The sequence below is a fragment of the Cnephaeus nilssonii genome (assembly GCF_951640355.1).
Source record: "Cnephaeus nilssonii genome assembly, chromosome: 21".
Taxonomy (NCBI): Eukaryota; Metazoa; Chordata; class Mammalia; order Chiroptera; family Vespertilionidae; genus Cnephaeus; species Cnephaeus nilssonii.
The window spans coordinates 39,593,862-39,607,157 of record NC_137092.1 but is presented as its reverse complement, the minus strand read 5'-3'; the positions used below and the strand labels follow the sequence as shown (position 1 = coordinate 39,607,157).

At 53.8% G+C, this 13,296-nt stretch overlaps 1 protein-coding gene across 1 annotated transcript in view; it reads right to left on the bottom strand.

The window, feature by feature from the left end:
• The window catches only part of SELP (selectin P), a 32,110-nt gene extending 19,383 nt beyond the window's left edge, over positions 1 to 12,727 (bottom strand). Inside the window, exons 1-5 of the mRNA XM_079760463.1 lie at positions 12,598 to 12,727; positions 6,276 to 6,366; positions 4,047 to 4,433; positions 933 to 1,040; positions 21 to 206 (exon numbers count right to left, since the gene is read on the bottom strand). Coding sequence (XP_079616589.1) covers positions 21 to 206; positions 933 to 1,040; positions 4,047 to 4,433; positions 6,276 to 6,366; positions 12,598 to 12,600 — 775 coding nt within the window. The 5' untranslated portion in view covers positions 12,601 to 12,727. The remainder of the gene's footprint in view (positions 1 to 20; positions 207 to 932; positions 1,041 to 4,046; positions 4,434 to 6,275; positions 6,367 to 12,597) is intronic.
• Between the last annotated feature and the right edge of the window lie 569 nt (positions 12,728 to 13,296).

The following is a 13,296-nucleotide window of genomic DNA, read 5'->3' as shown; positions in this document are numbered from 1 at the left end:
GAGGAATGGGGTCCACGCACCTACACACCGTGGGGGCTGCTTCGTCCAGGTTCCCGAGGCCAAGCACTCCAGCTCGCGGGGCCCGTCCAGCGTGTAGCCTTCGGCGCAGTGGAAGCTGCACCGGGAGTTGAAAGAGAAGCTGCCCAGGGGGTGGCTGCAGTCCATGAGCACGCGCGGAGGGAGCTCCAGGCCCCCGCACTCCCTCACTGCGGGGACAAAAGGCCAGGTTTCCATCACAGGCTAATGACAAGGTCAGGCTTGCTGAGAGCCGGAGCTGTTCGCACAACCCTCTAACCCTGTCCCCCGGCTCCTCGCCCAGCCTGGTGCTCCTCTGTGTGGGCTGCATCTTGGAAAATACTCTTCAATCTTCGCCTTCATTTTGCTTCCCTTTTACCTTTTGAGATTTTATGACAAACTAGAGGCCTGGTGCACGAATTCGTGTGGGATCGGGCTGAAACCAGCTCTCCGATATCTCCCGAGGGGTCCCAGATTGTTAGAGGGCACAGGCCAGGCCGAGGGACTTGGTGCACGATCAGGGCAGGGAGAGATGCGGGAGGTTGGCTAGCCAGGGAGGGACCGTGGGAGTGCTCTAGGGCGTGTCCAGCCCATCTAGCTCAGTCCCGATCGGCTGGACCCCAGCAGCAAGCTAATCTACAGGTTGAAGTGTCTGCCGCCTGGTGGTCAGTGCACATCATAGCGAGTGGTTGAGCGGCCTTAGCATATCATTAGCATAGTATGCTTTGAGTGGTTGAACGGCCGACTGGACAACTGAACACTTGGCATATTAGGATTTTATTATATAGGATGTTCTCCCTATGGATACAGTGTTTTTAACCCAGAGTGTGTGTCTCGGGCAGCTTGAGTCGGGCGGAGGGACAGGTGGTAGAGAAAGCACAAGCCCATGACCGCAATGTGGATAAAACGGGCCTCACCGTATTCACATTCTGGTCCGTAGAACCCGGGGTGGCAGGAGCAGGTGTAGTTCCCGATGGTCTCCACGCACTCCCCCTGCTGGCTGCAGGACGTGTCCTGGCAGGAGGCTGCAGGGACAGAGGGTCAGAGTGTGGAGAAAAGCGGGATCCTTGTTCCAGGCCACAGCCTCTCGGGTGAGACTGCGCTGGCCATGCCACGGGCCCGGGAGAGCCGCCCGTTTCCCGGGGAGGGAGCCACGTGGCTCCAGTACAGGCTGCGTTTCGTGTGGACACAGCGCGACCAAGGGAGCCACAGAGAGAAGGGTAGACAGAAGCTCCTCCGTGTGCTACCAAGCAGCGTGTGGCTTCGCAGCCAGCGGCACTCAGAGTGCCCTGCTCATCCGGAACCTCTGACAGATGTCACCGCACGGAGGCTGGGGACCACGAGGAGTCACACGTATGACCTCAGTCCTGGCTCCGCTGCCTACCGGTGACCTGCCTGCGACCTCAGGCAAGTTCCTGCGCGGAGCCCAACCTGCCCATCTCTTCCACCTTTTGCCCATTTCAAATCTCTGCCCAGGACCACGTGGTGAAGGAGCTGAGGAGCCACGGAGGCGTTCCAGCCCTGCTCCGGGTGAAGGGCCGACGGTTTTATGAGCAGCTGTTTCGCGGGTCTAACTAGCCGCTGACCCGCCGGCCTCCTCACCGGGTCTGTGCCCGGGTGGCGGACGGAGAAGGGCCAGCGTGGCTTTCCTGCAGGAGGCTCTGCGCGGGGGTGCCTGCGCGGTAGAGGGAGGGTTACTGGTATAACCGATGCCACCAGAGCGCTGAGAATGTTTTCATTCCTGTTTTTATTGACGAGGTCAGAGCCGGGCAAGGTCTGCGGCTAGACTGCTTTCTGGTGGTGCTTCCTGTGCACTGAGCCCTGGCCCCACGTTGGTCCACTTTGGGCTCCTACCACAAGAGGAAGCCCATAGGTCACATCGAGGACTATGCGAGGTGATCTCTCTGTGTCCGCTCGACTCTGAGGTGCTCTAAGTCCAGGAGCCATGCAGGGCTCCGCAGGAGTTCCCATGACAACCAGAGAGCTCGGTGACGCTGCACTGAGGCACTGGGGAGGGTTCAAAGTGAAGAGAAGGTGCAGGAGGCAGCAGTAGCTGGTGGAGGAGGCGTGGTCCTCGCCCTCCCTCCTGCTCACCGGGGCCTCGCAGGAGCAGTGCCTGCCGCCCGGTGCTCAGCACACAGCTTTGCTCTGACTGTGGCTCCCCAGGCTCTCCGAGCTCTAGGGATGAGAAAACAGCCACTGTTCTGTATCTACTCCACTCCAGGGCTCCATCCAGTTAGTAACTTGTCTACTCCTTGGGCACTCCAGGAAAGACATTAATGACAATTCAATGACTCAATCTTTTTTTGCAAGCCTGTTCTGAGGTCTGACAAATCCTGACATTGATGGAATTATTCAAACGCAATTTCTTGTTGCCGTATACATATCTGTTCCGCATCCACCTCCTACAGGGAGCGGATGGTTCCCTACACCCTTTTCACTGCGATGGCAAAATGCCCGCCCGTGGTAGTGGGGACGGAAGTGGCACTCGGGTGAAATGGTGCCAGTCAGTGATGCCCACCAGTGCTGCAGGGCACAGGGGTGGCAACACTCATGCCAGTAATTTGCAATCTCTTTCCAGTCCTGTAATTGTCTGCACCCTTTACTGGAAAAGACGGCCTTGCAGGCATGCGTGCTGATGGTTGGGAGGGGAGTGGGAGCCATGGCATAGCAGAACATCTAGTGGCAGCCACGGGGACCTCTGGGGACAGGTAAGCTCCCTGACAGCAGGGACAGACTGGGAGAGCAGGTGCATGAGGAATATTCTGCAATGTCCGTCCTGGCCTTTGAAGACTAACTTGTTAGCTAATGAGTTTATTTAATAACCAAGAAATTATTTATAAAATGGGGCCTGACTACATGACAATGCATTTATGGATACATTTTCCCTCAGCTAGGAGGCGTGGGTGAGGAGAGGGAGAAAGTGGAGGGAATGTTCTAGACTGTGTATTCTGTTCCTATTGTTGAGGGCTTCTAGGGGAAGGTGTTTATAATATAAAGAAATGAGGAATACACAGCACAATGTGGCATCTGTAAGATGGCTTATGAAGGGAGGAGCTTCAGAATGCCCAGGGCTCTCCTGATCCGGGTGGTGGGCCCCCTCTGTAGGCACTCCCTCCCACGTGCCCAAGTGCCAGGGCAGGAGGGGCCCCTCCAGAGGGCAGCCACCCCAGAAAGATGGAGCCAGTCCTGGCACTGAGCACATAGATCGGGGAAGACCAAGCTTTGGTGCATGTCTGCTTAGCCTGGAAGTGGGAGAGTGAGAACCAAATATGCTCACAGGATCTCACCTTCAGTCACCTCTTTCCTGACCCCCCACGCACCAAAGCCTACCGGCCTGAGGAGATGCTGTCACTGAGGGGAACCTATAAAGCGCCTGTCACCTTGGTCATGTTCCCAGATTGTCTCGTGAGAACGCAGAGCAGCGTGTGGGCGCCTATGCGGCTAAAACGACAGCTCTGAAGTCAGCACGAGTTTCAAGCCGGCTCCAGCATCGGGGGCTTAGAACCTGGGGCAGGTCCCTTCATGGCTCCAGGCCTTTGCTCATCAGCCAACGAGAGGAATTAGGGATGCATTGAAGAGTCTCATGAGGGCTAAATGCCACCGACAGAAAATGGCCTCATGGCACATGAGCTAATAACCATGCCGGAACATACTGATGTCCAGCCGTGTCTCCTGGGGCAGGGCCGAGTTCCCTCTCAGCTTACACTCTCTCTTCCGCTAGGGCCCTGCGTGCAAAAGCTCTGGGCCTGAGTTGTAGAGCCTACAGCTTCCTGGGCGCCTGGTCCAGCAGCTACACAATGAGGAGGGTGGGCCGGATGAGAGCCAAACTCCCCTCTGGTCTCAAAAGTCCAGTTCTCTCTCACCCGGGTCTTCTATTCTCCCAGGTGCTCAGTGCTGCTGCTGGGTTGGCAGTCTACTCTGTTTCATGTCCCTGACTCTGACTCCATGGTACCGACCCAGTGGCTGTAGTCACGCACCAGGGACGGCATTTTTATTAAACAGACAAGTTCGGAGCAGAGAAGACCTACCTGTGTAGCACAGCGGCCGCTTCCTCCTCAGGCACGGCTCGTCATTCCACCTGCCGGGGGCCGACGGGCTCTTGATGTAAATCTCCACGCAGTCCTGGTTGTTCTTCTTGTTGTTGGGCTCGTGGTCGGCCCAGTTCTCAGCCTCCTTGGTGAGCGTCTTATTGGTTCCCACCCAGGTCCATTTGTTATTGATCTTCCGGATCCCGATCCAGTAGTAATGGCTGTAGTAAGGAATGACGTCATTGAGGTAAGTAATTTCATCTTTATTCTGGATGGCCACCAGGTCGGTGAAGTACTTCTGGCAGAATTTCCGGGAGGCATCCCACGGGTAGGCCTTGGTGCCGATATGATAGGTCCACGCTGCCACTTCTGTCTGGTTCATTATTTCTACGGGAAGGAGAGGGCGTGCTGGTTAGTCGGCGTTTCTAGCCGGAGGGGCGTGAGCATGGGCACGGTTCCGTGAAGCTGGACGAGTTTCTGACCAGAGGACCAGTGCCCCGAACATGACCCTTTATGTCTAATCTGGTTGATTTAGGGAAAGAGCGGGTTCCGTCTTTCACTTAAAAGTGAGCATGAAGCCACAATAGGAAAATGCCCTCTCGGGGTCATAAGATACCAGAACCGGAAGCCACCTTAGAAGTCATCTAATCGCCTCCTTTTGTAAGTGGAGGGGGCATGGCGAGCCATTTGCCAAGTTTACATTAAATGACACGTGAAAGGTCTGGGTGGCGGCCTCCGATCTACAGGTCCCAGCTGTTCGCATGGAAACTAAGATGCGTCAGGCCCCGGAGCCAGCCTGCTGGCCCCGCTCCTCACCCACCACATTTACTTTCTCAGCCAAACAGAACTCCCCCTTCCAGGCCTCGGCACCTGCTCTTCCTGCTGCCGGGCTGCCATCCCCCTGGGCCTGCTACACTCTCCCTCGGGCTTCCTGTGGCCCCCAGGGGGGCATGGTGTTTCTCCCTCCGGCCCCCACGGCCTCCACTCCGCCTCCGCCTCCCTGTTGTAGTGTCTGTTTCTATGAGCCGGTCCACACCCGTGGAATGTGAATCCGGATGGGGTCTCTTTTGAGCTCTGGCTCCTTTACAGTAAGCATAGAGCTGGGGCCTTAACAGGCTCGATCAGTGCTTGCTGTGAAACCCACAGGCCGGGGCAGCGGCAGGTTGGACAGCAGACCTGGCGTGCAGTCCTACACGCATTCCACTGCTCGCGGCTGTTTCTCTTTGATAAATTACTTCCTCCATCTCTGCTTACTCACTGGTCAGAGTTTAAAACAGGCCTTTGGAAGAATTCTTGGTGATGTGAAATGAAATAGAGAATGTGCCCTCCGAGCGTCCGAGGGGCAGGCATGGCGGTGCAGCGTTATCACAGCCGGCGGAGCACAGCGCGCAGAGGCCGTTCCCGTGCGGAGAGGTGGGCCATCAGCAATCAGGCCTGGAAGCGGCTCCCTTTCCTGTTTATAAAGTCTTCTTCCTACTCAACCTCCTGCTGCCCGCGGGAGGCGCTCAGTGTCCCTCCCTCCCTGACACCTTTGCTGATTGTTTTGCCATAACACTTCGTTCTGCGATTGCCAGGGCTGTGTTATGACTTCCACCAGGTCTAGGGAATTTGCCTTTGTGGGCCCCTTCTTCCATAATGTTTATTAAAAACTATATTTTAGCCTGGCTGGCATGGCTCAGTGGTTGAGCATGGTCCTATGAACCAGGAGGTCACGGTTTGATTCCAGGTCAAGGGCACATGCCCAGGTTGCGGGCTCGATCCCTAATGGGGGGTGTGCAGGAGGCAGCTGATCAATGATTCTCTCTCATCATTGATGTTTCTATCTCTCTCTCCCTCTCCCTTCCTCTCTGAAATCAATAATATATATATATATATTTTAAAACAAACAAACAAAAAACCCTATATTTTACAACTGCATTGGCATAAAGATGAGTCTATTAATATTGTATCCTATAAGCTTTTTCTTTGACCTACTAGTAGAAGGAAATATTTTTTAAAGAAATTGTGTGTCTGTCAGAGTAACGTGGGCCTGGGCCTACTGTGCTGATGGATGGGGAACTTGGTCCTTGTCGAGCAGTGGGATGGTGGTGGGTGCATTTTTCCTTCCAGGAATCTGGGCTTGGACAGCTCCCCATCCTCACCCCAACTGGCTCCCATCCCTAATTTCTTCCACTTGGAGAAGTTACCCTAACCACTCGGGGCCACGTGAAGGGTTAGCAGAAAGGTTACCAGAGAGCAGGGCACTGAGGCGGAGTAGCTGGGCGGCTATGAAGACCACGCCCCGAGACCTCCAGTTCCAGGTGGCGCTAGGGCAGCGAGCCTGAAACAAAAAGAGAAAGCATCCTCTCAGTGCGCGTGTGCACTCCCGTTCAGAACGGTTATGCTGGGTTGCCATCCTGCCTGTGTCCACTAAGGGGGTGGCCAAGCCCTCTCCCCACTTCCTGTTCCTCACTGCTCTGCATCTGAGTCCCACCCTGGCTGGACTCCACACCAATGCCGGGTCATTTCTCCCTTCATTCGACGCATATGTATTGAGTAACTATTTCATGCTATTTATATTGTTCTTTTATAATACATTTTGTAATGTGATTGTAAAGGAAACACTGTCATTATTATTTTGCAATAATCTCCCTTTAGGAACTGGTATGCCGAACCCAGGGATAATGGGAAGTCACATGAAACGTGCCTGATCCACACCGTGGGCTGTGAGCACCGTGGTGCTGGGCTGGGCTGTGGCTTATAGATCCACGTTTGGCCTTCCTGCGTGGCCATTTCAGCATGCATCTACAATACCATCCAGTGCTTAATGGACATGCATGCATACATTATATTTCTACTCATATATATCGCCCTCCCCTTGGATCTGTAGCCTGTATTATTTTCCATGAGCTCCCTTCTGTTGGGATCTCATCAAATACATTGACATTTTTAAAAATCTTTTTAGGTAAGCCGGTTGTGGAAATGCCCCTCTTGCCCAGCTCCGTCGTGTTGCACATGAAAACACGAAGGACTGGAGAGTCCAACACAATGGATTCGAAATGACAGCAGCAGGGCCTGACTTTGAAACAAGAGCTTGAGCACTTCACTCTTTTACCTTCATGCACCCCCAGCCTCCACATCCACGCTGCGCTCTGCTAGATGACAGAGCATGTGACGGGCCAAGCCTTGCTGCTGCCTGGGTGCCCCTCAGCCCATCCCAACGCACCCACCAACCTAAACACCGTGTATGCACTTGCTTAGCATCAAAGCTGTATCGCTCTTCCCGCCAGACTGCCACCTAAAACCCTCCTGTGTGGAAATTCTGAATTGCATAGCCCATGCTCCAGGGATGGGTGTTGCAGGGTGTATGGTGTGTGTGTGTGTGTGTGTGTGTGTGTGTGTGTGTGTGTGTGTGTCACACACACTGTTGACCACAGTCTGACTAGATAGTGGGGCAGACACAACTCAAATCTCCCAGGCAGTGGGGTTATGGTTGTATAAGAAGCCTGGCACTTTTCCATCTTGGAGTTCCTGGATATTGGATTTGGGACCAGGGAGGGAAGATCTCCCCCTCCTCCAAACCCTTCACATCGATCCTATTGACTGTACCTTGTAACAAGATACCTGGCCATTCTCCAGATTTCCACTTCACCCCTACAGCACTGCTTCAGACACCACCCTTTCTCTCCTGGACCGGTACACTCATCTGCTAACCCCTTGCCTCTCCTCAAGATTGCCGGTCTCCCACCTTCCTCTAGTGCAGTCAGAATGGTATTCCTAATGCAAACATCGGATCGCATTGCTTCACTACGTACAGCCCACCAGCTGGCCCTGCTCCCTGGGCAGTGCATCCACTGTCAAGATGGCACACCAGGATCCTTTAAGACGGGACCTCCCCTATTTGTCTAGTCCAGCATTTCTGCACTGGTGTGCTGCAAGGATTTTTAAAAGAGACAATACCTGACTATTTAGTCAGGGGCACTGCCTCGTTTCCCTTAGATTGTCAAATTAAAAAAATGACAACAGCCAACACTACATAACCGTCCACTGTGCATGATTCAAAATTATACCTATTTTTGCCCTGGCTGGTTTGACTCAGTGGATAGAGTGTCGGCCTGCAGACTGAAGGGTCCTAGGTTTGATTCTGGTCAAGGGCACATGCCTGGGTTTCGGGCTCGATCACCAGTGTGGGGTGTGTAGGAGGCAGCCGATCAGTGATTCTCTCTCATCACTGATGTATCTATCTCTCTCCCCCTCTCCCTTCCTCTCTGAAATCAATAAAAATATACTTAAAAAATTTTTAAATTATACCTATTTTTTGTCATATTGGTGAAAATATATATATATTTTTGGTGTGCCTCAGAATTTCAGCAATTAGCTTATATGTGCCAGGAGGCGAAAAAGGTGGAAAATCACTGGTCTAGTCTCAGCTCCTGATATTACCCCTCCATTGACCGCCCCCCCCAACAGATTCTGCAATGAAGTCACAACAAAACGTCGTGTAGTTTCCTGGATGTGCTGTATGTTCTCTGCGTCCTCACGCCCAGAGCACCCCGTCCTCCCGTGTGTGCCTCGCTCCGCAAGTCCACACACCTCCTCCGAGGAGCTGCCACGCCCTTCCTCCCACACCAGGCAGCTCCCTCTCACTGCCCGTGCTCTTCCCCACTGCGCACTTCAATAACTGGTGATGTATTGAGTGCTACGATGTGTCAGCCTTTGTTCAAGGCACTGGTGTTAAAATGATAAACAGACGTAATTCCTGTCCTTGTGGAATGTATGTCCTACTGAGGAAGACAGACAATGAAACAAACATCAATAAATATACAACAGTGCGAAACGAGGAAACAGGACACGTAGAAGGCAGCTATAGGTGACAGGGAGGGAGTGGAGGTGGGGCCATGTGACAGAGGGCCCGGTGGTTACGTTAGACAGGGAGGCCAGGGCAGGGGACGTGCAGCCAAGAGCACAGTAGCCAGAAGAAGCCAGCGGCAAGACGCAGGAGGAAGCGCATTAAAGACCGAAGGAAAGCGACCGTGAAGGCTCTGGGTGGGCGCTGAGAGTGGAGAGTTCAGAGAACAAGAAGTCATCGGGGTGGCTGGCGTGGAATGGGCAAGGGGGAGAAGGGTGTGAGATGAAGCTGGTGACGTTTCACCCCGGGAACCAAAACAGCGGGATGAGACTTTGTTCTAGTGCAATGAGAAGCTGGAGGTGGGGGCGGGGCGGGGGGGGGGTGTTCAGAGAGGTAGTGATGTGGTCCGATTGCTGCTGAATGCTGAAATTGGATGGGGCCAGACCTTGTGAGTCTGAAATGACGGCCGCAGAAGGACTCCCCAGGCCAGGGTTCTGGACAGAGAAGCACCCTGAGCATCTGCATCAGACCATGGTGTGGGGTGAGTGAGAAGCAGGAGGGTGCGCTGTAAAAGCAGCAGGCCGCTGTGACAGTCCCAGTGGGAGTGACAGGCCTGGCTGGGGCCGGGCCCGCGGGAGTGCGCACGGGAGCACAGGTGGCGGTCATTGAGGAGGCAGGACTAACTACTTGTCGGCAGCATCCAGATTTCACAGCCGATGGGATAGTATTTCCCTACGTTTCTGGGTGGTGGTGGTACACGGATGTTAGTAGCCCCACATAAAAAATACAAAATGAAACAGTGAAAAAAAGAGGTCGCTAAGCTGAACAGAAAATTAGAACTAGGAACCGGAGGAAACCCAGGACATCAACACTAGGAATTAAAGCATATATTTCAATTAGACAGCTGGTCACCATTACTCAGCGTGAAATAGCGCCATAAAAAGAAAGTAACACACGTAATTTTTTTAAAAGTCTGTTGGCTAATGGCTGAGTTATCTCCCCACAAATATAAAGGATTGTTTTGCATTTGATGTCATAAAATTTCTGTTTTGACTTTTGATCAGAGAAGTTAGACTCCTTGAAGACAGCGGGCGAGTGCCGTCTATGAAACTATCCTGCGCCTACCCTGTGGGCCAGGGGTGGGGAACCTTTTCTCTGCCAAGGGCCGTGTGGACATTTATAACATCTCTCAAGGGCCATACCAAACTTAAACATTAGCCCGCTATTTTTGTTCAAACATTTAATTACTCACCCCTAATGCCTTGGCAGGGCCAGACCCAATGATTCCCGGACTTTATAAGGGAGTCCATGAGCCGGCCGTTCCCCACCCCGGCTCTAGGGTGAGGTCCGGGGTCTTCTCTCAGCGCCGACGGTTACACAGTAAGTCCTTGTGATCTTGGGGGGGATTGATAAGCTCCCACTCACAGAGCTCTGAAGCTGGACATGCTAACAGCCAGTGGCCAGCCCAGGAAAACATGAACCATTTAGTTGCATTTTGAAAAACAAGTAATGGAAGGAAGAGTAAGAACTAGATGCCACAGACCTAAGATGGTTCGAGGTATACATCGAAGAGAAGCCAGCCCGGCTGGTGTGGTTGAGCATTGTCTCATGCACTGTGGTCGCCAGTTCAATTCCCTGTCAGGACACAGGCCCCAGTTGCGGGCTCCATCCCCAGTAGGGGGTGGGCAGGAGGTAGCTGATGGATGTTTCTCTCTCAGCGGTGTTTCTATCTCTCTCTCCCTCTCCCTTCTCTCTCTAAAAAATTAATATATTTTAATATATTTTATATATTTTATATTTTATATATTTTAAAAATGAGTAAATGAAAGGGAATCATTTCTTTTGCCAAGGCCAGAGGCCAGGAGCCCAGCAGCAGACAGCGCCACGCCTAACGGTGCCGGCTTCGGTGAAACCCCAGCCTCAGCCCAGCATCGCGGCTGCACGGGAACCTGGAAATCACCTCCACTCCCGAGGGTGCTCGGGGGGTGGGTCAAGCGACGGCCGGCTTTGAACCGCTCACAAGTTCTGAGGGCTAGTCCACAGAGAGCTCCTTAGCCCTATGTTAGAACCTTGTTAGCCCAATGTTAGAACCTTGACTAACATTAGCACCATTTTCCTGTACGTTTCCATCAAGAGCTCCACCCCCGAGCCCTACCTGCCTGAGAACGCCCCACTGCTAAGCCTTAACCTCTCTCCTCAGCTCCTCGGGGCTGGTTGAAGCCACTCTCTGAACTTGAGCCAAACTACACGCAAGGTTTGAGGTTCCTGAACCCCTGGAAGTCAAATGTGTTAAAGAGCAAAGGAAGAGGTCTTGCCTTTGTGACGTTTCAAACAATTCCGGGGCGTGGGCCCCTGCACTTCATTGCAGAGCCCCGTCTCGGGTGAGGATGCCACAAGGAGTTTCTGAGCATAAAGCCTGGATGGCGATAGGGTGGGGGCTCTCAACCTGGGCCCCACATGGAGGTTGGGGACCCCCCTCTGTGGTTTCCCATGGGGCTTGGTGTTTCTGTGGATGTTTTCATTTATCTGGGAAGAGGACTTCTTCCATCTGAATCTCAGAGAACGCCAAGCCCCAGGAGGTTAGCATCCCCCTGAAACAGAGGAGGGTCCCAAAGGGAATAGAAGGAAGAGAGGATGACTGCTCATTCATTCAAGTTGGCCAATTCAGGAAGCCGAGGATACGCCAAAGATAAGACAAGAGTGACCCACGTGCTTATGTCATCGGGGTTCAAGCTCAGGCCAGGCTGAAACCCCTTCCTCTTCTCTTCATCGTTATCTACCCGTCTCCCGACACAGAGTCCTCGGTACACGAATCACCAAAGTGTCCTCGTTACAGGAATTAGCAAAGCGTCTTCGTTACAGGAATTAGCAAAGCGCACTATGGTTGCAGCAGGGAGGTGGGTGAATCAGGTACGAGGCGTCCCAGCGGAAGAGGCTGTAGCCCTGGGACTGTGGGAGGTACTCCTGGTGAGCTGGGGTAAAAGCCCCCTGTGTCTTATCTCAGCTAATGTTAATGAATTAAGGCCTTTCTCCTCGGATCTTCCCTGGACCCAAGCCTCCCTAAACCCAGGCATTCTCTTTCTCCTAACGACGATGGGGAACCTTTACTTATCAGTAGCTACGGGCCAGGCTCAGAACTACTTGGTTCAGCGTAATCTCATTTCATCCCCATAATGACACGATAGAGCAGAATACTATTTAATCATTTCACAGATGAGGAGACTGAGTCCCTGGCAGGATTGAGACTTAGGGAGCAATGGAGACCATGTGGACACTCCCCACCAGTCCCAGCAGACGCCTGGGGCTCAGAGAAGGAAACAGGAGGCAGGGGATGGGAAACCCACCAGCCGCAGGCATGCCCCAGGCACGTGCTCAGCCTTGCGTTCAACCCAGAGAGGAGAGCATCCCTGGAGAAGGGCCCGGGATGGAGAAGGGTCCCAGGGAGTCCCTGTGAGCCCTCCTGGACGCCAGAGGCCAGGAGCCCAGGGGCAGACAGCGCCACGCCTAACAGTGCCGGCTTCGGTGAAACCCCAGCCTCAGCCCAGCATCACGGCACGGGAACCTGGAAATCACCTCCGCTCCCGAGGGTGCTGGGAGGGTGGGTCAGGCGACGGCGGGCTTTGAACCGCTGCTGTTCCTCATTTCCTGAACTGGTACCTGTCCGATTCAGCCCCGAACCCCTGCAACTCACCCGCTGCCCACAGGAGAGAGACGCGGACTTACCATGTCCTCTGCGCCCGGGCTGGTTCTGCCGTCTGCCAAGCCCAGGCACCTCCTGTTCTTATAGTCTCGCTGCCTGCCCTCAGTGTCAACTGTTTAGAACAGCAACTTCCTACTCACTTGCCAGAAATCCACCACAGCCCTTCCCACGAAGTGAGAGCTGATAACCCAGGAGCAGGGCTGGCGGCTGGCAGAGCAGTGGCCGAGGGGCGGGGGTCCCACTTCCACGGGGGATGCTCTGGAGACGGGCAGGTGTGACTCACTGCCGGGCATCCCCGCTGAGCAGGCAGGGAGAGCACCCACACCCAGGTCAGGTCCCCTTTGATGATGACATGAGCCCCACTGTAAGGTCACTTGTTTGGAAATCAAGCTTTATCTGGACTGTAAAGGCTTAGTGTCCATTTTCCACTTATTGTGATGCCCTGGCGCTGCCTTCTATGCCAGCGGCCTTCTGGGGGGCCAGTGAAAACAGCAGCACAATGACTAGGGAGGAACGGAAAAGGCCACGGAGGGATTTCTGGCCACAGTGGGCAGGGGAGATTGATGGAAACAGTTTTGAAATGAAATCTGAAACAGACATGGGGCCCAGGCCTGTTTGACTCAGTGGGTAGAGTGTTGGCCTGCGGACTGAAGGGTCCTGGGTTCTATTCCGTTCAAGGGCACATACCTCGTTACAGGCTCCTCCACAGCCCACGACCTGGT